Source organism: Hylaeus volcanicus, chromosome 2 (genome assembly GCF_026283585.1).
Source record: "Hylaeus volcanicus isolate JK05 chromosome 2, UHH_iyHylVolc1.0_haploid, whole genome shotgun sequence".
NCBI classification, from domain to species: Eukaryota; Metazoa; Arthropoda; class Insecta; order Hymenoptera; family Colletidae; genus Hylaeus; species Hylaeus volcanicus.
Window position 1 is genome coordinate 26,584,777 of NC_071977.1, and position 27,838 is coordinate 26,612,614.

At 43.2% G+C, this 27,838-nt stretch overlaps 1 protein-coding gene across 3 annotated transcripts in view; it reads left to right on the top strand.

The window, feature by feature from the left end:
- The window catches only part of LOC128872533 (uncharacterized), a 357,175-nt gene that overhangs the window by 197,195 nt on the left and 132,142 nt on the right, over positions 1–27,838 (top strand). For all 3 annotated transcript variants that reach the window (XM_054115334.1, XM_054115335.1, XM_054115333.1), the window contains exons 5-6: positions 228–1,179; positions 16,633–16,722. In XM_054115334.1, coding sequence (XP_053971309.1) covers positions 228–1,179; positions 16,633–16,722 — 1,042 coding nt within the window. The remainder of the gene's footprint in view (positions 1–227; positions 1,180–16,632; positions 16,723–27,838) is intronic.

The window sequence follows — 27,838 nt, forward strand, 5'->3', positions numbered from 1 at the left end:
TTGTTTTATGGAGTTAATCGATTTGTCCAATGCACGACTCATATATAAACCTGAACAAATTCTTCCACCGCCTCCTCATTCAAATACGAAAACGTCCGAATTTTCCGCTACAGTTCGCCACTTAAACAGAAACTGAGGTACCTTTTCCGATCTTGCGAATAATCAATTTATATTTCCTCAAAGCACCAAGAAAAGTTTATATCATGAAAATTCACCCTTCTGCGTAGATCGCAGTGGTTTGGCGAACGACGAAGATGAGGGCCCCAGGGTTCCTCGGTTGGGACCGCGACGAGGAATTCATGGACTGGCGGGAGGTGTCGCGAAAGGGCCAGGGTAGTACGAGCGCAGCCAGCGGGAACCTGGTCGGGTCCCAATCAGCTACTACCGCGAAGAGCACGCGGGTGCGACGAAGATCCCGCGAGGAAACCCGCTCGAGAACGCGCGAGTCGGGCCACGCGTTCGAGTACCGTCGCGACGAGACGCGATCCATCGACAGGCTGGAGTTCAAGAGCTCGAACGTGACCGGTGTGGCCGTAGGCGAAGTCGAAACGGGCCACGCGGTGATGAAGTCCAGATCGACATCGAGCGTGGACACGTGGAAGGCGGAGCTTGACGAGGAGCTGAACGCCATTGCGACGCGGGCCGTCCCGAACAACCCTTCTAGTCTTTCTAGCGACGAGTATCGAGCCAAAGTGAAGAGGTACGCCAAGGTCGTCTCGCCGACGACGATGGGAAAGTGCAGCGTGATCAGGAGCAGAGCCCTGTCCCCCGAGGACCTGAAGACTCCGCTTCGGTTGGACGAAGCTGTCCACGAGCGGAAAATAGACGGAAAAGCGGTCGACGCCGAGGACAGGCTGCAAAACGTTCGCAGCTTGGACAAGGTCAGCGACGACGACCTGCCCGTCTTCATCGGGAACCTCCTGTTCTCCGTGGAGAGGAAAATCGAGAGGGTCTCGCTGGACGACCTCACGTTCCCCTGTCCAGCGTGCAGGAACATAGACACCGACGACCCGTTGCTAGGGTGCAGGTGCGCCGGCGACGAGTGCAGTTGCGGAATTGGCGAGGACGCATGCGACTGTGCATCATCAAAGACGAGGCAAGAGCAATCCAGGACCTTCGAGGTGGCGGGGATCAAGCATATCGACAGCGACGACGAGGAGGAGGTGCGGATGGGATTCGGTGAGTAATTAGTTTCAATGCTATCTGGGTTTCAATTGGGGGTGTAACTCGAAAAGGGTTAGTTAACTTTTCCAAGGTTGTACCACTCGTTTAGAGTATCTCGTGTATCAGAAGAAGAAGAGGATTCTTCTTTGTGTGATATTACGTTTGCAACCAGTAGTATTGTTGATGCTTGTTGGAAATCTTGGATGACTCTATTAAAAAATGACTCTATTCGAAGAAACGTATCAAATCTACGTTTCATTAACTTTTACTTATACTACAATTTTTTTGTATTCTATAGTTTTGAATATTATATTTCTATAATTTTATAATATTTCGTATTCCGTAATTATTCTCAGCTTTTGAATCCACGAGAAAACTAAAAGAAAACGTTATAGTTTCATTCACATAGATAATCGTCTTAATCACGCGAATCAATAGCGTCACGCCTAAGAATCTTAGATAAGCCTAACCGATGAACCCACCTACGACAGATCCAGGTCACTATCGTGGGACGCATAATCGCCGTCCGCGACAAGCCCGGCTCTTAGAGCGACGCGTTCTCTCTCACGCATCGAAGTCTCCAGCGTTATATTTTCGACGAGTTTATCGTCCAGCGCTCGGTAAGGTCCCATTCGGACGCGTGGAAACTTCCGATTCGCGTTTCATGAATAGTTGGCAGCGTCTACGAGCGCGACTCGACCGTCTCGAACAACTTCATACATTGGCATGATTTACCGAAGGCCCCGATGAACTTGAAATTCAGTCGGAAGCGGCGCGTGGGCGTCGCGCCGCTGTAAAGTGGCTACTTCGCATCACGGTGGCCATTGAGGTCCACGCGGCTTATGGAAACGTCCGGGGACAACTATACGATGTTCTACGAATGCATCGTGGCTGATTACAGAGGAAAACACGCGTGGTGATCGTACTTGATTTTGATCGAAAAATTACGGAGCAGTGTTTAGATTAAAGGATGACTCGAGATAAATTGGTAGGTTCGTTTTGTAATTGATATTTATAGTTGTTGGAGGTCTATTATGGTTGTAGACCATGTTTGTAGAACGCAGGCATGAGCTGATACGTATGTCGAGAGGTTTGGAATCAAAGAAACTTCTTCGGAGGCGTTTAAGGTACAGATACATAGTTCGTCATGTTCTTCGTTTTGTTAGTAAATCCAACTCGAAGTATTCTTGAAATTTCGCTCGTGTCTGATAGGCATGGAACTTCGACCTGGCGAATGCCTCCAACTTTACAAATTACAACGTACGTAGATCCTCGCGTTCGTATAATTGAATAAAGGAGTAGCCTCGTTTTTCACCGCGGAGGAGGCATCGTTCTTCGGATAGCGGGCCTGTCTTTCAGCACGCGAGTCGAAACGAAACGAGGGTTTTCTAAGACGGCCACCGGAGAACGACGAATCGTGCCAGGTTTGCGCGAGGTACCGTGACTCGGTCGATCTCTTTTCGCGTCCTCCCACGCTCGTCTTCCGGTGCTCTTTGGTGCCGCCGCCGACAGGTTTGCGAGGCCGAGAGATCCAGCGTCCAAAACGTTCGCCACCCACCCGTTTGCGGCGTGCCATTAGCGGTGTGTTTGCGGGCAACGTAACAGTGACTTATGGTATTTGTCTCCTCTTGTACACGTTATTACGTAATACGGACCTCGGGTTCGTCCTGCTTTTAGTGTCGTCGCGTAGGTGAACGGGAAACCGTTCCTCGGGCTCTCTCGCCTTTAATTTCGCTGGCGGAATGAAAGGAATTAGCATTCCTCTCATTGTTCGAATTCGACGAGAATCGCTCGGCGTCTTGGGTGACGTTACTCTCGCGGGGATAGAAGAATACCTGATTTATGGTCTTTTCTGGCGGGAGAGCGTGGCGAATGGCCCTGTCCGAGGAGATGGGGTGATCTCAGCTGATTGCTGAATGCATACGAATGTTTAAAAGGGATGTTTAGGCACACTTTTAGGTGTTGCTGACGTGATATGGCGTTTGAAATATTGTTTCCTTTTTGTTGGAGTTTTTGTGATTTTAATATGAATGTGCAGCCACTGTTAAGTAAGATTCTTTATTTTATATAAGCAATACTCGTTTTAAATACTTACACTGTGTTATTTGTATGTCATATAAAATGTTACTTTAAATATTGTCTTATAGAAGTAGCACTTAAAATCGTGATTGATTAGTCATTTTAATTGTTCACATCATACTAGACTAGATTAATTAAATCGGTGTATCTATCATAAATTATCATTTTATATATTTTCACATAGGAACAACATCTAAAAATCATGACTAAATAGCTATTTTAAATATTCATATCATGGTATCACAGTCAAGATTAAATGAAACAATATACACACCATGAAATATCATTTTAAACATTGCCATATACTATCAGCATCTAAAATTATAATTAAATAGTCACAGTAAATATTGTACCCAACACGGAAACAACGTCAAATATCATGAATAAATAATCACCTTAAACATTCCCATCACCTAACCAGCACTAAAATGGCGAATACTGCCGTAATGTCAATCGCCTCTGTCAACTTGAGTGACCGTGATGGGTTACCTTTAAGGTTTGCCCAAAGTTTCTTGACATTTCCGGTCTACCACTGTTTGCACCTCGAAACTGGCGAACCTGACCAACGAACGGAGTAATGAACTCGTCAATGAACGTCCACGTGGTAATGAAACAGGACAATACGCTACCGGATGTTCCCACCCACGGCCATCTTTATCCACCGAGTCTTAGGTTTCTCGCTAATAACGCGATAATTCTTGGCATTGTTTCACCTTGTTAAAATCTTCAGGTTCTCGATTCGGTCGAGGGTTCAGGGCTAACCTTACACTTCTGGGATCTCGTCTGACAGGCGAATTTTTATTTCGCGCGTATTTCTTTAGGGAGAAGGGGTGTGAGTTATTCTCTCGAGTCTTCCTCCACCTTGTAATTTAGTTTCCAGCGGTCATGGGTTGAACTGGGTACGCCGAACACTTTGCTGATTAATCCGAGAAGATTCAGGGGTTACACCAGTTCGATAAAAAAATTTACAAACTCTAGACAAATGCTGAATGACAATTTCTCGAGTGAGAGATTAAAAAGAACGTCCATGTTGGTTAGTCAAGCATTTATCTCGGTATCGTCTGTGAGTCAGCGAATCGATCACTTCGTACTATGGTTCTTTTTCCTGTCGGCTGTCTCGGATCCCTAACCTTAACCTCTCCGACAAGGTCAGCTTTCTAGGGATCGAGCAACCTGTAACAAGTACAGAAATTGACCTACATTGAAATGTTCCGCGACTAACTGGCGAGGAAACGTCGAAGTCGACGAAAAGCGTCCTTCACGGTTGTGACACAAAAGCGTGGAAACCGGTCGCTGGACGTCGAGACGTGCCAGTCGCACTGTCAGCGTCGAACAACCTGTGTCAGGACTCGTCTGCCGAACGTTTAACGCCATAAGATCGGACGTGACTTTGCGCTGGCTGTCGCGTTTCATTAGCGCGCACCTTATTGTGCGGTACGGCTTCCCGTTCGGTCTGCCCACTCGCTTCCCCCTATTTCGCACTCGCTTGGATCGAGGCTCCGCTTTGTTTTTGCACGAAAAGTTGACATTTTCACGTATTGATCGCATTTCCTACAGATTTTAGACGTGTATGTACCCTGGCCCTCCAAATAGGGCACTTTGGGGGAATTACTTTGAAGAAAAGGTATCTAACGCAGGGCGTTCAAATTTGATGTGCAATAATCTTGTAAAATGGGAAACTATGACTGAATAACAATTTTTATAAATTTAATGAATATACTGAGATGCTGAAAAATATTTGAGAATAAGAGTAATAATCTTTTGGTGCTATTGAAGAATTACTTGGTAATGATGAAATTGAATACAAATCATTTGGAAATTAATAAATCACGGTGCCAAACTGTAATTTCTTTGCAAATTATACGTTCCTGAGAATGACTCATTTAATCATCCAACAAACCAGAGCCCTGCCTTAAGGACATAAATAGGCGCGAGCATGCTCGGTCTGAGCGCGCAGCCTACGCTCGCGAAATGAGTTATCTCTTCTTATCCGGGGCGGCGAGATCAAGGGAACCTTCACAGAGTCCCTCGCGATTTTCGACGGCGAAGGTAAATTTTTGGGCGTTCTTTTTTGGCGGAGGAGGAACCTTTATCGCTCCGTGGAGTTTAACGTGGGAGGATCTATCTATACTGGAGTGGTTCTGCAAAAGCTGGCTGCGATTAATTTCAACGTCTTCTCACGAGTGAATACAGCAAATGATCTCGTTATTTGTTTTTCTTTTCCTGATGGTATTCTATCAACGGAGATGCGCTTGTTTATTGCTGTGGACGTATAAAATGTTGATCAGAAAATTAAATACAGCTTTTCTATGTTTCTTTTAATTAATATTCTTACGAGGATGTGTAATTTAAATGTCAGAAAAATAAGTTCAAAATCATTAATAACCAATAGGTAACTAGTTTGTGATTTCAGTCACCAACCAATTACGTTTCTTTAGAGTAGCTTCCGCAAGTTTTGTCCCGCTAGATCGCTGAAATATCACACTGTGCCACGTTGTGAATTCTGGTCAAACTTCGATCAGAAACTCGCTACCTTATTCGTGTTCCAATTTCATTGAAAAGTTCTCTCGGCTACCAGCGCACGATAATCTACGTAGCGTGTCTCGATATCCTCCGACTCGAGACATTACACGTTTCCCATAGATCATCATACGGAGTTTTCCTATTTCCCACGTTGTACCTCGTAATAACAGCTTTTAACGAAATCTGTAGCCTCGTTCAGCGATCTTAATTACACGCTTCTTCCGCAAATTACTCGGTGTTTAATCTCTGCTCAGAGCTCTCGATACTCGCACGTCGATACCGAAGTGTGTTCTTCATGGAAATGGGAACTGGACCAAGGACGTCCAACGAAACGGCATACGATTCGTTACCCAACTAGAGAAGGGCAACATTCCCAACTTGTCAGAGGTTTCGAACAGTCAGTAAAAGATAAACAATTGAAGTAAAGAATTCAATTATTGTTATTTTATTTCATATTGTATTATTAGGTGGGGGCGGGCTAAAATAATTATTTCCAAATGCTCCATGTAGATCCTTCGATTTTTTATTTCTTCGTTTAGATGTTGACTTATTAAGGAAGTTTAAAAGTTTCAACACTTTAGGGTTGTACAAATTTCTTTGTTTACTTCGAGATTAATGCCGACATATTTAATCTCAACATGATTATTTCTAATTTCCATACTAGAATACTTGCTGCATGATTTAAGAACGTGCAAATTTTTCTCTAAACTAGAGCAAAAGCTGATCAAATTAGAGTCAATGATTTCTTCGAAACGAACCTCATGAACGAACCCTCGTACAGAGCTCTTCTCCACCATCTCACCCTCGAAAAAAATTCCACCCCAACTCTACACTGCATAGAACTTTTCCACGCCGAGAACCATGATCTGGTGTCAAGATAGAGCCGTCAGGATGTTAGGTTGTAGCGCACCGTCATCGACGCGCGACGTCAATGGAGAGACACAGGAGTTTCTCGTCTCGAGAAAACGTCCCCCTCGGTGTCCTATTAAGGAAAACGACTTCTCCGCGGTTTACTGAACCGTGAAGCCTCTGGACGGCTACCATGTACCTGGTGGTTCGATCGAATTAAAGTGTTTCGGCGCGGGAGGCAACTTGATTGAACGTTTGCCTCCGCGGGCCGACTATGCTCGCTGGCTCATTGATCGTCTCTATGGCGGTCCTCAATCATATCTACTTAAGCGGGGAATCAGGCGGCTACCACAACAGAGGCTGTTCACCTCTGCGCCCGCTCTCCATGCGGTGCATAATGGACGATGTTAAACGCCACGATAAAATAGTGTCTGCGTTTCATGCTCGATCGCTCGTTTCGAGCGCGTCCAAGTTGACTGGGGAGTACCGATTCGCTCCGTTCTTTAGCTAATCGCTGGGGCAATCGGTGACACTAACGTTGGTACACTGTGAATGGTTGTATTGGTGAAATTGTGTTTGAATTATATATTCAACATGTGTGAAATATGCAATTATAATCTGCTGGAAAAATTAATCGCGTCGATACTATTGAAACGTTGGGCTTTAAAATTTTATCATTTTGTTAAAAATTATGCGAAACTGTTGTAATAAGAATTAGATTAAACCTTGAGCCTTCTAGTTGCTTGTTTTTGTGACTGATTGCATTTTAAGCGAAGTTCAAGGGGTAGAATCTTGTTTAAAGGCGACGAGAAGAGGGAGTCAAATTATTAATGTTTATCGTTGTGTGACGAGTGCTGCAGCTGTAAGCATTAATTTCTCTGATTTTCCCTGAAAGGTTGTTTGTTTTCCTTCAAAATGAGCGCAGACACGTTACAATAGGATAGTTTTTAACAGATTTATAGTAATTTTTTATAATTTCTATTTTAATTTGTTACAATTGATCTTTTCCATCAATTGACTTCGATAGTTGGAAACTCCTCGTTAACGTACTTCTTCCAATTATCGACAGCAAATTGCATTTACAGTGCACACAAAGATGATAAACATGCGTTAATCATATGCAAAGTATATTCATTCGTGCCAATTGAAACATTAATCTCGTGGTAATAATGAACGAAGTACGCTCTGATCGTGTTTTCTGTATTAAAATGCCACCATAATTGCATAGCATTCACAGGCTGGTAATTAGTAATTCCTCGGTAAAGTATTCACTCTATACATTAAGTCTATTATACGGTAACTGCTTGGTAATTCGTTTACTTGGCTTAATGTTCAATTACATAGTTTGTGTGCACAATAGAAGTAAACTGACGACAATGTAGAGTGATCATTGAGCTGGAGAAGTAAACAACTTTGGGGTCAGAGCAAGACGTATCATTGTAGATTGGACTTTATCAATTGATCTCTCAGACTTCCATAATTTGGCTTCCACGAATATTAATAATTATATTAACGACAATGCAAGTTAGACCTTCAAGCTGACCTAGTAAAAACAAGTTGAACCTTCTATACACTACTTAGACAAAGGACTAAATTAATTAGCTTCCATTTATTTTATTTTATTTTGAATATTATTATTATCAATAAAAAAATATCAAAGGTAGTCATTGCCTAGACGGTAATCGACTACACCTTCCAATCGATTTTTCATTTCCCCGCCAATTCAATTACCCCCTGAGGACAATTGGATTAATCCAGGCCCTTAATTCCCTCGCTTCCGACAATCGAGTTAGACGGCTTGATTCTGCACGCAGTTTGCTCGCAACGGAGCCAACGCGGCGCTGGTATTAAATATCATTGGCATCGCGGGACAAAGCGAGACGCATTCGCGAGTGGTTTCGACGAGGAGGGTCCTCTTCGAGCGATCGAAGCTCGAGATAGACGCGAAATTGCCGCGGAATTCGTTGTTCGTGAACGTGTGCCTGGTCTCTCGATTCGCCGCTGGATAAAGCTGTTTGTCCTGGCCTGTCCTCAGCCAAGCGAATAAATACCCTCGAATTACACGGCCCATAACGTCGGGAGTTTATTTGCAAACGTGCACACACAAGGATCCCTTAGGACGCGAAGAACAACGGGGCGGAAGGCCATTAGGCGCTTCCTCTTATTAGGGCGGCAACCCCCGCGCTGGATCGTGTTACCGCCGAGGACTCGCTTTCCGATGTTGGCAGCCATGGATGGTTCCTGTTTTGACGATCTACTCCCCTTTTCATGGCTGCTGGAGTTACGGTTGCTAGTTACATTTCGGAGGGCATAGTGGTCGTGTATTTTGGGTTTGTTTTGAATCTATACAGCCCTAGTTCTCGAGGAGTAAGAATTTTAATGGAAATTAGGCAGAATGTTTTTCAGCAAATGAAAGTAACCACCCTGTCTTTGAAAATGCTTGTAATCCAAGAATAACATTACTAATCGCTGAAACCACGGTGAACAAAAATGTTATATTCATTTCTAAATATTACAAACGCACTTCTCATCGCAATAATTTAATGGAATTTGCAACTTAATATCCGAAGGTCCCAATATTCAACACCCAAAATAAAATACTATCCACCAAAGGTTACACGTTCTAAGCTTTCCGGTTAAATTACTTGTGTTGAATCAATATTCATTCTGGGCGCCCTAAATCCAAGAAAAGGATTAGAAAATTGGCCTGGATAGTTTATCGCGCTATCCGGCGCGGTTGGGTTCGACAGCGATCGCGTTAACGCGCGCTTCCTTGAACCTGACCGATAATTCCCCAGGCCGCCATTATGCGCCGTGTTTTCCATTGGAAGTTACGGAAATCTGGCGCAACTGGCTGGTAGCGGAAGCAGTTAAAGTCGCAAATGGAAACTGGAAATGATCTTCCACCCGGCCGCCGGCATCCAAGTTCTCGGAGAGCCTCGTCCACGGCCAACCGCGGTGACGGTGCGCTGAATGCGAACGACTATGGTCTCTCGCGAAAGGCCATAGTAATTGCCGAATCGTTTCACCGTGTGAATTCTATTTCCAACGTGAAAAAGGCTCGTAACGAACCACGTTGGCTACAGCGAGAAGATTATGCCACTTAGCGATTGCGGGTGTTTATGCAAATTGTGCTGCAGGCTGGCGTGAAACGGTTGTAGAAATTTACAGACTAGTGTGGCATTTGTTATAAATTAATAGACGAGGGAAGGTTTTGTTGAAATAGTATAAAGGTGGATTTGTCATGGAGACTGCAGAGTGCTGTATTTGTAAAAGAAATAGGTAAATAAATGAACACGTGGAATAGGTCTGCAGTTGCTATAGAGTTGAAATTCAAAGTCTGATTATCAATAATTGATTATGTTGAAGTAACTTATCGAAATAGAAAATAGTCGTGAGTGCAGAAGTCTCAGGAATAGATTAGATTGTTATATGCATCCTTGGAGTACTGAGAAAATATCTCTGGAAATGAAGAAGCTAACAATGCGAAGAAGTCACAGAAATTAAAATGGAGACCAGAAATGTCATACTACATGATTCGAAGGTTCTTACATCGATATTGCGCAGGACATTGAGAAGTCAGGAGAAAACGTACCATCTGCGTACACCAGCGAAAATAATTGAGCAAAGGGGACGTAGATCCTGCATAGGGGAGGGGGTAGGAAAAAGATCGATCGCAAATGGAAACGTTTAAATTGCAAACGTCGCGTCGTAAAGCAAGGAGATCCAATCAACCTTCGGTTACAAGTCAATTCGAGTCATCGGCTTATGGTAATGGACCCAGTGTCTCGGTTGTGATTCACCAAAGCGCTAGGCGTATTAAAATTGTCCATAGCGAGCAATTTACCAGGGAAATTCTGGCTTCTATTGACGAACACGCCTAATTTTTAAATTTCTCAGACGTTAACGATCACTTGGCGATGGAACACACTACTCTGGTGGAATAACGTTGACCTATATATTTAATTTATTCGGTTCTGAGTGATCCGTGAGGCGAATGGGGAGTTTAGATGCAAAGTGACGCGTTAAGAGGAAACCTGGACACCGTTTTAGTGTGGACGAGGTGTGAGGTTTCTCTGTTTTACGACGAGGAAGTGGAATCGATTCAGGAGAAATGTTTGACTTTAAACTGTACCACCAACCGTAGATATATGATTATTTTCTGTTTAGAAGAGGAAAATTCTTGGTCTTGTGCTGTAGAATGTAGTATTATTTTTTATTGATTATTTTTCACACTAAAGTACATTTAAATGTAGAAATGTGTGGTAATCGTTTATTTTACAAATTGCAACAAATACAAATTTAAAATTCCACATTTCATAGGTTCATAATAAGCGTATGTACGAGCTATAAAAACATGGATTTTATACGTTTCACGAGTCTATAACAACTATATAAAGAATTTAAAAAAAAAAAAGAAAAGAACAGGGCATGAAATTAAATTCGTGTAAAATTGCAGTTTCCTTGAGAAAATGTACATTCCAAGATTTTTGTCTGGAAAATGCATGTTTTATATGGCGCAGTAAATACTTGAAAGCGTGAAACACCGCGTAATTGTATAATAGCTCGGAAAATTGCGAGTATCGTGAAAAGAACTGTGCCGAGTTTTAACGCAGCCTCATAAAATTAACCACTCGTGTCGAAACTATGGGAATGATTTAAAATATTCCAGTTACGGCCTAATCGATAGATTATCCGTCAAGCACGCCAGTTTGAAATGCTAAATTTCTGCTCCATTTGCGAGTAAATAATTTTAATACATTTCGCAACTTCCTCTTAGACTCTTTCTGCAACGTCAGATTTTATTTGCAGTAATATTATATCGGGGATTTAAGTGGCCATTCCTGGTCGCCATGTTTTACTCGTTAATCGATGCAAATTATTCCACGTGGCGTTCCGTTTCCTTACGACTGGGTCATAAAGCAACCAAGTCTAAACAATTTCGTTTGTAAATAATCGCTGCAGTTTGAACACATTGCGCGCATGCACCTGCGTCGTAAAACTAATCGTTCGTTTCTAACAGGCTCGTGCTTTGATTTGTACGTCGTCAGCGGCTTTTAGCGGTTGTTTTCCTTTAACACTTCCACTTCAATTTCACGCCTTCAGGATATTTTCACTGTTTCTGGTCTACGTAACGGCGAAACTACGTGTTCGATAGCGTACAAATAATTTGGGGTACCAAACTATTGTGCAATAGTTTGCACATGGTTGGCACAGATCAAAAATTAGTGTTCATAAAAATGATATTCTAGTATTAATTAAATTACCAGTAGTTCTGCAGTTGAAATTATTGTTCGAAGCTACGCGCAATTTGATTTTTAATTGTCACCATTTAAAGCAGCCCATTGTCGATCGAAAGACTCGAAAGCTGCAACCGAGGATCGCGGTAGAGAACAGCGCCCCAGCGTGATTAATACATAACGACTGCAAATGACTGCAACGGAACGTGGGGATCGACGGTTGAAAAACGACACCCGTGAAAAACCAGTTCCAGGTTTGATGCATTAACGTGCATTAACCCAAATTCAGAGGCACCTACCGCGCGCGGAACGAGCCAGTAGAACGAAGTCGTTTCGTTCCTTCGACCAATCTTAGCCCTGATTGACCCGACACGGGAGCTGACCGGTAGCTCGGAGAACGAAGTGCCGTAAAATGAAGCGATTAGGGCCACCTGACCGCATTCCGCGGGACCTGACAAATCTCCATTCTCGCCGATCCCTTAGGACCACTGATACAATTGTTCCTTAATGTTAAATTAATGGACAGCTTTTGAGAAATTTACAGTGCAAAATTTATAAAGTGTAAATATAAAACGAACTATTTATGGAAAAAAAAACGTCAAACAAAAGAACCCGAAAATTCTGGTTTAGATGAAACTTTGTGTGAATGTAAAGGATATTGGAATAACAATTTCTTTTTCTTAGGATTTGTCTTATAATCTTATGATATAATATTTTATTCTTATATCTAAGGATCTCATTACTATTTCGCAGCTGATTAACTTGCTATTGCTCACGACGAAGAATTGTTCGTTTGTCGACAAGGAAGTTGCTGCGAATGGAGACCCGCGAGAGAGATAGTACTCTACATAAATTGTACAATCGAGAATACGCCCTTCGCAGTCAAAGGGCTAAGAGAGTGCACGTTTCAAGATGACAGTTTCCGAGTAAACGATTATCAGAGGAGATAATGTTCAAAGATGACATTTGTCAGAGATTTCTTGTGACGTTACCGTAGACTGACAAAAGCCGCCGCGGAATCAGGCTTCGGTCTCGTTTCTACGAACGCAGCTGCTGCATCCGCGACACCGTGTGCAGCAGCATCCGATTGCGTATCAGCGACCTCGATCGTCCCCCGGTGCATTCCCCTTTCCCTCTCTTGTTCTCTCCCTCCCTTCCATTCAGATCATTATGTCAATGATCCCTGGGAGATCCGAGAGGAGGAAGCTCTATCGCGGCAGCGCGAAGCTCATCCGCATGCATCGAGCGTAAACTTCCTGATTCTCTTCGTCGCCGTCGCTAATTCGTCGCACCACGAATTTTAATTACCTCGACATTCTTTGTCGAACGACATGACATGTTCGGTACACTTGCCACTACAGCGATCACAAAGGTAAATAAAGAATATCGTTCGAACCAAAGATTCTTACGTTGAAAAATAATATTATTTTTATAAAGATTATTTTTATTCGATTCCTCGTGTCACTATAAATCAAAATGTCCTTTACCATTTTGCAATCTGAGTCTTCGTTGCCAAGATGGAAGCAGTTAAAATTGATACACGTGCGAACGCATGGACAAGAAAGAGGGTGAATACGAATGGCGCGCGCCAAACTTGAAGTTATTAACCCTTCCAGATCTGGCATCCACAATTGAGGACACAACATTTTTAAATTTGTTCCTTATATGTGCACATGAAGAAAAAGCAGTTTTCCTCGAAAACTACACCATTAATATTTGTTTTTTATTTTTTCCATTGTAATTTCAGTCCAAGGTAACCCTTAAAATTAAATTATACTAGTACGAGAAGAAAAAGTAATTCAGGTATGAAAGGGCTAAACTTTGAGTATTTATATCTAGGCAACGAACCTTCCAGATTGCAAAATGCCGAAAGATATTACGATTACTTTTTCTGCGAGGAATTTATCCTATGAAAAAAAAAATATACATGTCGAATTGAGTAACCTCCTCCTTTTCGAAGTCGGTTAAAAATGGAGACAATGGAGTCGCAGCTGCCCCTCCTCTAAACTATCGTCTTAATATCGGTGATCGCGTGTTCTTCAAGCGTTCACCCCACAGGAAGCCTCCCTCGGAGCTGTTTCGAACGAGAGCGAGGTTCCGTCCGTCGAAAGCGAGCGCGTCTGCTGTTTCCTTCGCGTGACGTCGCGCAATCAGTACAGTTTATACGCGATCATTCGGAAAAGTGAACGATCGTTGACCCACGGCTAAGCTTTCCGTGTCGTTCGTTGGAAATTAGAAATCCAAGGCACCAGCTGTGTGGCCTGTCGGCCGTGTCGCGATAAATCCTCGCGTTAATCGCGGCCGAACGTGGTTTGCGCAAAATGTCCCCTGGTGCCGCGATAATTACGCAGGCAACGATCGCTCGTTTTAATTGCAATTACTATCGCGAGCCGTCTTGCCTCGTGACCGTTAAGAGCGATCGAATTCCCATAATTACCCCGGAGTAATATAGTTGTCCGTTTTAAGAGCGACGAGTTGGTTTAGAGTAGGATATGCGAGCAACCGTTAATCAAGGGGCTATGTTGACGGGGAAAGAGGCAGGTGCTTCATGGGATAGGCTGTTGGATGTCGATTGAAGTCATGGTAGTTGGTGTCGGTTCAGCGACTGGCGCCTGTCCAGCCGTTTCCGTTCTGCACGTGGTGAAGTGGATGTAGTTTTGTTGGAGTTTGATGGGGATTTGCTCGATGATGGAAGGATTGAAAGCTTTGGAAAGGACTACCCCTCTTCGAGGCATTGGTTTTTGTTTATATCTGTTTGTTCTGTCAGTTTGTGTTAGCTTGGAGTCGCAGAACGTATTATCATTCACTTCCTTCGTTTTTAGTTTGTCGTATCTTCTGTCTTTTATACATTCTTCGTGCATGGCCATTAAGCTCTCGTGTTGATTTATAAGTTTCTACAATCTATACTACGATTTCTAAGAATTCCGCTAAAGAATTCTCGATTTTCCACAAGGGGACATAATCAATCTCCCAGTTTACTCGGACCTCGCTATCTTCCCCATTCAAGGTTCTTCATCCTCGTTCCCCGCCCCTTTCCCCGTTTTCTACTAATTCCCCAGTCTTCCCTTCGATTTCTCCGGAGGATGTAGATAAACAACGCAAAAGTATCACAACGAGAGAAACGGGACTCCTACGCACGCACAGCATCATCTGCCCGTCGCGATGATCGACGAGTTCCACGAAAGTGAGGACGATAAATCACTGATAAGCCGCGCGATTCCTTGGCCTCTTATCGTAGCTGTTACTTCTCTTTGTTCACGGTGCTCGTCCCTGGCGGGTCCCCCGTTCGCAGTGATGCATCCGCCCTATTGTCTAGCAGAACTATGCACCAGCTCGTTATCGTGCAATTAACGCCTCGTCGTAACGAGTTCGAGCGTTCAATTTGCATACGAATTTCGCGGATGTTTTGACACGCTACGTCGATCGTGCGAAACTCAGGCCCGGATGAATCACAGGAGACTGACAATAAAATCCTTTTTTCATTTCTGAGAATGTTTGGATATCGATTGGTTGGAGAGTTTCGTAATCAAATAAATGAAAATAAAAACGTGAGAACACACGAGTATTTTAAAGATCCGAAACCATCATTACTTTCCCGCGCGAAAAATATCCAATATAAGACAAACCTGTTCCTTTATTTAATAATATACGCTAACCGTCAATTCTCTAAAATATCTAACGGCGAAGCAGGCTCTTAAATCGTCGCCAGGAACGGTGTCCATATCTGGCGATCTCGTTGGACAACGCCACTTTCTTCGAAACTTTTCCGGGGCGCGTGTTTCACCGTAAAGTGATGCACAATAAACCATAAACCGCTAACCGAGGCGTCTTAATTGCCTGCAATTAATTTGTCGACGTCGTGCGGGTAGAAAGTGCACATCTCGTGTACAAAATGAAGCGCCGCGATTATTAGAAGGCGAAAAGATGCGTGCGTATGCCTCGGCGTTCACCTTCGTTGCTCTTTAACCAAAGGTGACGAGGGTTGAGAGGTGAAATTAGAGGGGAGCCTTTCGTTCGAGGGTCAAATTAACGAACCGCACGATTCGTGGCTCGTTGCTGCACGAGCACGTGCTGGTGCACACGCGCAATACCATTGGACGACTCCTCCGCTTCCTGTTGCGCGTCGTTCTCTGCATAATTTACTCTATGGATGCCTTGGAGACGATAATGATTGTCGTCGCAGAATCCTGTGAAATTAATTTTTCGCGCTTGTATTCGTTAGAGACGAAAGAAACTACCGGAGTCTATTCGACATTTTGTACATTTTCAAAGCAAGAGTGTAACGATACGCTGTTTATTTATTTACAAATTTACATAGACTTTCACCTGTATAAGTTTCTCTTCTTTAAAAATTTGATATCTTTTTACTAATTTCTCCTTCCCTTGCAATAATTTCTATGCACTTTTTTCCCTTTAACTTTCTCTTTAAAGTTCCTCCAAGTTACCCCAACCCAAGGCGAGGCCAATGAAAGGATCCTGAAGGAAAGAGCTTGCCAATCAGACTGGATAGCGCGAAAACAGTTTATTGTCCTAACGGTGTCCGCTTCGTCCGTATCGGGGTTGGGAAAGTTATTCGATACCCTTTCGTCGGGTGAGTCGCGGTCATATTTGCGAAACAGTCACGAAAGGACTTTACGCAAACCCTGGGAGGTGTTATATCGGATTACCGAAATCTGCTGGTATACGATTCCGTCGTCGATTGAGATACAGACGTGGATGGATATCGTATTCGTAAAGGATGCGGGAGTAACGAGATCCCTGTTGTCTCCTGTTTCAGGAACGAAAAAGAGAGTTGACGACGTGGTAGCGCCCAGGACCATTCACGACATACCGGAACACGTTCTCACGTGCGGCCTCACGCTTCCTGGTGAGTCTCCGAAATATACATTTTTATTGATTATTTTATTTATTATTTCTAGTTGTTATTAGTTATTTTATTTATAGAGCGATTTTAGATTAGATTACTTGCATTTTGTCAAACTGCTATCAATTGACACGTATAAGAGCTACAAAAAAATAAACTGCTGTAAGAAGTGGGACGAAGTCGCTTGAAAGTCAGCTGTTCGCGAGTTTACCATTGCCTTAATCAAATTACATCATTGCATTAAAGAAACATAATCGATTACTACAATCTTGATAACTATAACCATAAATGGAACTTCTTCATTTGCCCGTTTGAACAATTTACTATGAAGAATTCTCCCATGCATCTCTGAATACTGAAGATGATAAGCTAATCCTATCAATGAGTAAATCTTGAATCTTCACTTGCTCCTTTGAACAATGTATTATGAAAATCACTCGTTCACTCGTGCATCCATGAATACTGGGGATGATAAAGCGACCCCATTTACGTGGTCTTCCCCGTGTATTCCCTATTAGATAGTGGCCACATTCGGTGGTAATAAAGAACCCGAAGAGGCACGCATTAGCCAATCCTCCCCAACAATTCGCAGCTGTCGCTGGCGAAAGATAACGCTCGCTGACCGCGGAGGAGTATGCGGAAGCTGGGACACACCCACCAGCCACGTGGGCCTCTTAAGCTCGGTTCACACGCCCCCGCATCCTCGCCTGCCGCATCTATTTACGTGCTTGAGGACGCTTCTCTCCGTACCGACGATACCGCCACGAGAACACGCCATTCTCTTCGCGCCTCGGCCTCCCCTCCCGCGCGTCCTGGGTTTGTCCTTTTCTCGGGGATCTCAGCTGGCCGGATCCGCGATGCCTAACTGTATTCCCGCGTTGTAGCTCCGACAACGATTAACCCTAAAGTATATACTCATCTTCGAGGACTGGGAAATTGCGGGGTTCGGTAACGACATCAGTGGACTCTTGGAATTAGAGATGACGTCGGGCACCTGCGAATTGTGGGGGAGGAGATTAAGTTTGGACGATAAAGGATCTCTGGAACCAAGGCTGGATGGTACAGGACTCTTGGGATTTGAGATGGTGTCTAAATAGGTGTCAAAATAGGTGTCTAAAGAATTGTGAAACTCAACGCTGATGGCAGTAGGACTCTTGAAATTGGATACCTAGGAACCAAAACAATTGGCTACGAAATTGTAGGACCCAATCCCATTGACAACAGGACTCCTAGAGTTGAATGTAGATGGCATAGAACATAAGACACTTGTGACTCAACTTAAAGAACTGTAAAATTGCAGCCATCAAGATGAACGACACAAGACTTCTGAAATCTAATCAAAATGTCATAGAATGAGACACTAATAACACAGAACTCATGTGATCGATCATACAAATCACGCCATTCCAAAACAAACATACACCAAGCTACAATAACCTATCTAGCACACAACAAAATTAAGAAGCCTGCTCCATTGGGTCACTAAGCTCTACTACCTCTTCTCTCTAATCTAGGCATACTTCCAACCTATACATCCTGTGCATCCTTGTTATACCTAACTTTTTGAAAATCCAAACAGCCCTCCGTTGATCTTGATGTCACCTTCCCGGTGCTCTCCAGAGCCTCTCGCCATCCTTCTTTCCACCTTTCGTCGGTGACTCCAGGCTGGTGGGATCCAAGGATGTCTAACTGTATCCCCTTAGTTGGCAAAGCTGCCGCTTTGTCGCCGATTAGTTGCACGAAGCTCTCTCGGCGGCGAAGCAGGAAGAAGAAGCGTCCGTGAGCGAGGTAATCGCTGCCACGCAGCATCCGAGAAGGGGCACAGATAGGGGAGAGATAACGACGTCGGGAGTTATCTGTTTTAATTGCCGCGAATGGTAGCCTGTTTTTGCAGCACGATTGAGTGAATTAATCCCCTGCGTCGTTACATCTCGGCGTCTTGTCGCTTTTTGCGAACACGGCGGCATAAGGAAGGTGGTCTGCGACTGTGAGAAGTTTGAGAGCGTTTGCGCTGATCGAAAAATTCCAAAGCGGTAGATGTTATTCCACCGTACTCTGGCTCCTCTTGAATATCTTGGTCTAGTTTTTCATCTTTTTTAAGTGTCTTGACATATTATGTTGACAAATTGTCTTTCTGCTTTTGGACATTCTTCTGGTGTTGTCTCTTCAAACTTCACCAAACATGGTTACTCTAGTTCCTTTACTTTCTATTTCGAGTACTGTAGGGTGGTTTATGATACATGTCTTTCTTTTTTATTCTCGTCTTCAGTTTCTTGATATATTGAGTCTAAAAAAGCAAAAAATTTGGTTAATACATTCTGTATGTATGCACGTCCCTGTGCCATGTTAACCTCTATATTATTTTATATCTTAGACGTGACTTCTAAAGATAGGTCCACTAAATTATTAAAACAAACAAACTGTTAAATAAATTCTATGGTATATGTATGACAGCCTCTGTATAACTTTAATGTCATTAAATTTTATATGCCCAGGAGTATCAAACTTCTTAGCAAGTGTCAAAGTAACAGGAAGTAGAACTGGAAAGGTCGTCGTTGCGGAAGTCATTCCCACGCTCAACTGTTTAAACGTGCCGTAGACAATAAGTCTCCACGTACATCAGCGCAAGTAATCCAGCTAAGTAGTTAACACTGCGACAATTTCCACGTCCCCGTGTTTGCATTTCTGTGCAAACATACTCGACCCTTGCCTAGCTTCTGGTCGTCTGCGCGCTCTTCCGGCAGCTGTTCCCGCATGATTCGAGCTTCCTATTTAATTAAACTCGAGCATCTTCGCCCAACCCTAACTTCACACGACTTATTCGTCGCTGTGCGACTCTGTTCTTGAAATAAAGAAAAAAATTACCTTACGGTTGCGCGTCGGTTTCTTGTTCATTATCGCGAGATACCCCTCGCTAGAACTAGTCTGCTAATTATGATTGCCATAAAACACTCCAACCATGGTTGCTGGGTCTCACAATATAGGTTCTCCCAGACGTTTCCGAAATGTGGGATCGCGTGACTTTGTCGAAGATGGGAGGGAACTCTGAGGCATCCTAATTAGTGGATTCCTCCAGGGCATAAATATGTAAACAGAAATAGCAAATCTAGGAAGATTGGTTCGGATTCGAGCTCGAATCTGTCGAATCAGGCGATAGCGTTACTAATTAGGATCCTTACAATTAGTATTTCTTTAAATAGACTGTTCATCTTGTGGGAGTGAGAAGGTTTCATTATCTGATCTGATGAAAATGCTCGAGAAATGGAGAGTTGAGGAGTTCGTGCGTAGATATGGCTGTGCGTGTTTCTAACAGTTTGGAGAATTAAGTTTCCCTTCGATTCGATAATTCAGATCAAATTGATTTCAGATTAGTTTCACATTTATCTTGCAAGTATTGAAATTAAACTTGGATTAGAATTACGCCACTCTTCCTTCTGAGATCCCTTCGGATGGAAAGAGAGTCCAGGTTTAGAGATAGGCTCGCTAACTGTAATCCCGTAGTTGGCAAAGCAGCCTCTTTGTCGCCGATTAGCCAGGTTGAAACGGTGACCGCGCTCGCCTAAAAGAGGCGGGACGTACAGGAAGAGGAAGCGCTGGCGACGTTCGCTAGGATGCAAAACTTAGATGGGCAACATTTTATTTAAATAACAGATAAGGAATTAAATTAAAGTACTGCAATTTATTCGTGACGCTTATTCCTATGAACAGGTTAATTTTCAATTGTCTATTCTGAAATACTTCATTCTGTAGGGTGTCCCTTAAAGTCTGGACACAAAGAAAAAGGTCAACAGAAAATATGAACAGTATATTTTATAATTCAATGTTATTTTGAGGACAGTAAGAAAATAAGAATCCCCAAAACGTTCTCGAGACTGTGCAAAGCCCACTAATTCGTTTCTAAGCAATGCATTAATTAATACGTAATAGAGAGAAAGAAAATGACTGTTTCTTTAAAATAAAATAATAATAATAATATTGTAGAAAAATTAAAAATTCATTCGATGTAACGGTAAAGATTCGTGGTGCAGTGTTGGCAGCTCCATAGCGGTTATCGATGCTCTAACGTATCTTTTCTTCGCTCGGAGGCGTCTGGAAGATCGCGAGGCCTCATCGAGGATACACGCCTTCATTTGCTCTAATTTCTCCGCCCCGTGAAACGCTTTGCTCTCGAGGCGCGATTAAATCGAACCGACGCTAAACGGTCCGGCGAGTTATTAATTTGTTGCTGTTTCCTACTCCATCAGGGACGAGGGTACAAATTACATCGCTGGTAACCGTTTATCAAGAGAAATCTGCGGATCAGAATTTATGCCGACCATTTGTTTCTCGTCCATCACGATCAACAGGTGAGATGATCGCGTGGAAACACTGAAAATTGAAAAATTATCTATCGTTGCGATATTGATATTAATCGATCGAGAGAAAACGCCATGGTTCACCCTCTAAATGGTTAATTTCTTTCACCTTTTCTACATTCCTTAATTCTTTCGTTGTTTTTGTTTTAATCAGTATAAAGAATTAGGATACATTATGAATATACAATGTAATATAGAAGAGGTGTTAAAAAGAAGTCCAGGGAATTGCTGTTTCACTGCTCAACTTTAAATATAGAATACGACCTGATGTTGTTCGTTCCAAGGCACACACTGTGTAATCATCATGGACGAGATAAAAATGTTCTTCTAATTTAAAATTAACTGTACGAAAGCTGTCGTTCTCCCCAGGAATGTTATTATTCGATTCAATTATTCCATAACACTTCAGGTTCACCTCAGGACTAAATTAACCACACAATTCTTTTGTATCTCTAGAAATGAAGAACAAAAGTTAGGATCATATCAAATAATTAATTACTCAGAAAGTGGACGAGTTTCCGAAGGAAGCTAAATTGAATGTATCGTCCTATTTTCTCGATTTCACTTTTCGTCGTCGGAGGAGGATCTCTCTTCAGAAAAAGCGGAAATCCATCTCCGGGCTCTGCTCCAGTGGCTCGCACGGGGATCAAGCTAGACCATCTAATTCATGCTCGAGCACACGAGCACGTAATTTAGCCCTAGGAGCTTGCAACGTGAAAGCGATCCGCTCTTTACGGTTGCTTGTTCGACAATAAAGATGTTTGCAGAGCCGTTGACCCGGCGACTTCGATAATCTTCCTCGTCTAAGGCGAATACGCCGGCTCACGACCGTTCTATCATCGTCGTGGTCGGAAAAGTTCACGGATAATTATGAGCACGCCGCGAGAGGCCTAGGGACGAAAGTTTGCGCTTTCGATCAAACAGGGAAAACATCGCGAGCGCTAATTATGTTTGCCGGCTTCGGTGTCTAATCGACGTTGTTAACAATCTTGTTACACGGCCCGAGCGGCGTATTTCAGGCTTTCACGCGGCCAGGTGGCCACCGGCGAGACTCCGCGTTGATGGAAACCAGCAAAATTTATGCGTGGATTAGAGTTTCGAATGGGGCACGGGAGATAAATTGTTCGATTCGCGATGGAGTAGAGTTGGAATCTTGGAATAAAATTTATGGACTGTTTATTGGTCTTCGAAGTGTGGAATTGGATATATGTACACTGTTTATTTGGTATAAATTGCAGTTTGGATGACGGAGTGAAATATTCGTGCACTGTTCGTAGTAATATAATTCGTAAAACGTGCATAAACGATAGCAAGAGTTGAAACTTCACAGCCTCGCATGGTCGCCAATAAATATCTGACTTGTTGTATCTTCTCTCAATTTTTCTAATGATTTTTCTTTATCTTCCTTCTTCGTTCTCTACTAGAAACTAAAATATATACTCACGATGCCGCAACATTGCAAATGGTTTGCGAAAGCTTTGAAGAAGAGGTGAATTGATCTACTACAGATGTCATTATTAATATAGTTTCTACGCGCTAAGGATTCCTTAAGATTAATATAATTTGCTTTATCTCGACGTAAGGAACAGACATCCCTAACGTGGTTCGTTCTAAAACCCACCCTGTACAACCGAGCAGAGGTCGTGTAACCGCCATCAATGAATTCGATTAACAACCATTTCGCGGAACCACCATCGAGGAAGCGTTCCATCATCGTTCCTGGTGGTTCAGGAACGGACCCCGTTGAAAAATGGCCCCGGTACCTCCTGGTTAGGCCCCCGTGCATCTAGCGTGGGTGGAACTGACCGCGTGCTCCGGACACGGTGCTGAAAAACCCCCTCCGCGTCTTCGATAATTCATCGAACGAATATTTACATCACCCTTCGGGTTCGAGCCGCGTGGACGAGTTATGATAATGGCCGCACTTATGCAAAGACGGGGCATTAGGCTAATTATCTATGCACGGTTTGCGGTACTTTGTTCATTGTGTTGGCCGTGGACACGACGATAATTGAAGACCTAACGCGACCCGTTCTCGGCCTGGTCATTATTAGTCGCGGCTTGTTAGCGGTGAATTTATATCGGCGATGCCGGCCGATTGCGCGAGACCTAGAACCAAACGGACACGTTCGGTAATGTAACAGGTACTCGATGTTACCGGTCGGACTGTTTTATTAGCGGCTCGTCGCGATTCGAATATTAGCATCGACAAGGTGTTCTATTCCTGCCCCAAGTTGTAGTACTCTTGGGCCGATTGCTGTCTAATTGTCGGGAACCTACCATCTGCGTTTATTAAAGTGTCTCAATCATACAGAAATAGTTGAAACACTGATGCTCTCTTCTTATTCTATAATTAAAGGGTGTGCTGCAATAAGAAGGTAGATCCATTTGTTTAAATTTTCCTCCTTATTGCGCCACAAGAAAAAGCCATAAAAAGATGGAGCTACCAAAGAAGTAGCACACCCCTCAATTACAATTGCTTTTCTTTCATTCTTACATCTTCTTGTTCGCTCTAAACATAAACATCGTCGCTCTATAGTTTTGATACCGTTTACAGTATCTCTTACACTCATTTGTATATCCCGCTGGCCCCCCAATAGATCGGGTACCTCGGAATTATTTGAATGGATTATTCTTCTGGCTGATAAGGGGTCATCTCTTCGATGGCCAGAAGAAGCGCCGGTGAAAATTGTTTCGAAAAACAGTGTAAAGGATGTAGGTTTGTTGTATATCGTGTATATCGCGCACGCAGACAGAATTCAGGGTACGACCCAGATCCCAAGGAGCTGTCCGGCTAAGGTTTCGCCGAGGCCAATCGATAATTCCTCCCCGACTGATCGATGCGCCTCGCCCGTTTTCGCGCACCGGCTTTATTCGTTGCGGATTTTCCACGGCACTAATTGCGAAGAATCGGGGGCTCTCTGTTCCTTGCGCGCGCTGGGAACGTCCGAAGCGTTTCGCCGCGACGAGAAAGCGGCGAATTCGACGCCAACGAGGCGACGCTCTTGGGTTTCTAGGTTTCTGATTAGAAAATCATCAAGATCGACATTATTGACACCCAGGTTTCTTCTAAATCTCGCTGGGAAAGAAAATCTTCATGGTATAATTTCAGTGGGTAATTGATTTGATTAATTCTAGTGGGTAATTGTATTTTAATTTTTCTTGAATTATTATTCCGTTCATTAGGAACTCTTGCATGAGGAATTTTTCGTGTAATATGTTTGTTGGTTTTATTCAGTATAGGATGAAAATCTTAGTCTTAATATTTTTGAATTCCACACGCTTGATATGGAATTTTGCTCATTTATAACCTATCAACGATGAATTTCCGCGAATTCCGCGTTCCGATCGCCGCGAAACGGATGAAGGTTGAAAAGTCCAGGAGCGTTTCGACAAAGGATTCCACGGTGTCCAATTAAAGGAGATATCATGACCGACTTAGAAGCTCGGCACCGCCGATGCTCGCTCTCGAATCTCTTTCACGAGCCACGCCAATGAAACGACACGCGCGATCCTCAATTGGCCGAGTAATTATTCCTTAATCGGGCCGGCCAGGATCTCGAACGGGGCGGTCGTATCGCGGTCAGCGAAACGAGGAATTATCGTTTAATTAATCACGCCGCGAGTCATCACCCGCCGCGACGTACTTTCATTCAATTATTCACGTTTTCTAGGACCGAGACAGATAATCGACCCCCACCACCCCTTGTGCTTGCACTCACTTAGTTTCAAAGTGAGCAAGTAGGAAATGTATCGCACTTAAATTTAAAAATTACTAAAATTCTCGACTTTGAGGGCTTGTACTTTTTTAATTCCTACGAATCTACAAAAGTGATGACTGAAACCCCCTCTAATGTAACGTGGACCACCACATACTTCGGTATCGCAAAAATTCCTTACATCCTTCTCGAACAAAACGATCGATTTGTAGTAGAGTAACTTTTCAAGTATCTTTGCCCAACACTGAAATGTTTATAGGTCGGTTTCGTCATCGATCATCGTGCTTTGGATCGCAGCTGCGTTTTTTCCTGTCGATTTATTAACCATCGGTGAATTTTCTGCGACGCTAATTGCGCGAGCTATACTAAAACGTTCGATGCGCGCCGTGCGAACCGCGGTACGCGGGAAAGCAGTAAACGCGCCCGTACAAACGCACCGTAACGCGCTGGAACGCACGTAGCAATTACATCCCGACGATTTTTCCCGTGACAGGCTCGTAAACGTCAACCGTGGAAAATAAGTCTCGGTTGGTAGTCGGGGCCTCCGAGGAAAATCGGAAAATTACCGTGAACCTTTACGAGGATCGATGGACGATTGTCGAAGACCGTGAAGGAGCCTTGTACTGAGGTCTGAGAAAAAACAATTGGCTGTTCAAGGCCACCTCTGAGACTACGGATGCCGACAGATCGACATTATAAGTAATTTGGAGTGGTAATTGTTACGCGATGTGTTTCCAAGTATTTTATCGAAGGGAAAAATATTTTAACGACCCCACTCTATAACTGGAAATGTCATTCTCGATATAAAGCTTGCAATAAGGAAACATAAATGTCTCAAACCATAAATTATCAGGAACTAGTGCATTGTACAATAAATCATATATCGAAATAGTGTGGGCACGAAAAGGTTAACTGTACCCGTATTATCTGTCACGTTAACATAAAAGACATTGGAACCGAATTCAATGTGTACAAATTACACGTGCAGTTGACCGAGGAAGTAAACCCAAATTGACTGCCCTTTGTGCCAAACGAAGCCAATTGGTAGGTCGCCATAACGACGCCGACGGCAGTAAAATTTATTAGCTTCCCGTAAATTCACCTTGTCAGCGATCAACACCGTCGTGGAAAGTAATGATACTGCAGTGTTCGACCCTCGTCCTTGCTCGCGTGAATATCGCATAAGACAGTGGAGGACGGCTGCTAATCGCACGGAACATCGAATGTCGCGAGGTACGATCGAGACGAAGCGCGACAAAAACCCCCGTGTCGTAATTTAAACAAGCACCGGGGTTCCGTGAAGTCATCCAGCAAAAACGACGTCGATGTTGCAGCGAAGGATTTTCAATTTCCTCGATTCATCGACGAAGCATTTAAAACTGTTGACGGTTCTCGAGATCCGTTAATAGACTACGGACGATCATGCGTTACTAAATTACTTGAACCTTGAAACGTTGCTGTTTAATGGAGCTGTGAAATGTGGCGCAAAAACTTGATCGTTGGAGTGGGTACGAGGAAAGGGGATAGTTGAAGATGTTTGGATAATTTTGTGGTATTCATAGGAATATGGTTTGAATGTGGGAGCATTCCTACATTGGAACGAAATTATTTGAATATTATTATTTGAATACCATTCTAATATTCCTTCTAAGAAACGAATAAACATTAACATATCTCATCAATACAACACCAGAAAGCAAAACTTTGGAAGGTGATCTGTTCCTTCAATCCTGAATTAGCCCCACACAAAAAATTCCAATGTGAACACAGTACACAACAAAAATGAATCCCCTATTATTCGTCACTCGATATTTGTACAAAAATAAATTCAGTCCACCTCACCCTTCGAACCTGAATAAAATGTTCCCTTGTCATAATTAGGAAACAATTGTTTGGCGCTTAGCCACTGCGGTAGTTTCATTTTATAATTATCTGATCCCCGACAACTATCGGATCTCGTACGGTCCGTCGAGCCTCGATGACTTATTCCTAGCGTTAATTGCGCCGATAAGCGAGCACGCGGCCCAGGCGCGTTGCATTGTTTCGAGCGAGCGATCGAGCATCGCGCTCGTAAACTCTGGCCGTGGCGTGCTTAAACATTACACACCTGTACGCCGTTCCTCAACGTCGTTCCTCGTGTATCCCGATTAGGCGATACGGAACGGATCTGGGAGCAGTGAAAGGCCGGGCCGTGTTTTTGGAAACGAGCGCGAGACCATTTGTGGGAACGACCGCGACGCGATAATTGTGGCGATCTGGAGCAATTCGAATCTCGATTTTCAAAGGGTAATCGAATTCAATTAGGAAGGCTTCCTGGACCTTCTTTGGGGTTCTAAATGGAGATTGGTATTGGAAGCATGTGTGTGTAAGATCGTAGAGGTTTGCAGTTCAAAAATTTGCAATATATTAATTTTGCTTGACTGGGTAGAATACTTTTTCTTAGTTTCAATTATGTAAAATATAGTTGGAAGAATAGATTTAGAGAAATTTGTTTAAGTCATCTTCGGAGTATTGAGATAATATACATCAATATTTTGTACGTTCTTCTAAACAACGAAAATGAGCGGAGATATACATATATAAATGCTCTTACATTGTATACATTCAAAAAACATGTTTGCAGCAATTTTTGAACAATCATTCTCTTCTGATAACACCCAAAAGCTGTCGTTTTCGAACGTCCCTTTCCAGAGCATTTTAATAGTCTTAAAATTTCACCCTCCTTGGTAATTTTTTGTATATCTTTCTATATATTTAAAATGTTATTTATCTGTATCTGGTGGTTGTCAGACCCTACGCATTTCTGAATGCGATATACGGGCTTTATTTCTCCCCCAGCGCGACCAAGAACGAAGTATCGAGCAGTCGATCCCGAATCGGCGATCAATATAACTGGAAGAGATACTTTCGATCGCTCCTGAGAACGTAACATACGCCCACCCGCCGAAGACCCGTTATCGGCTGCTCTTATCATCGATCTGCGCTCCTGGAACGAGTAGTTCCGCGAAACGCCGTGGCAATCTCGTTTCGTCGGAAAACCGACGC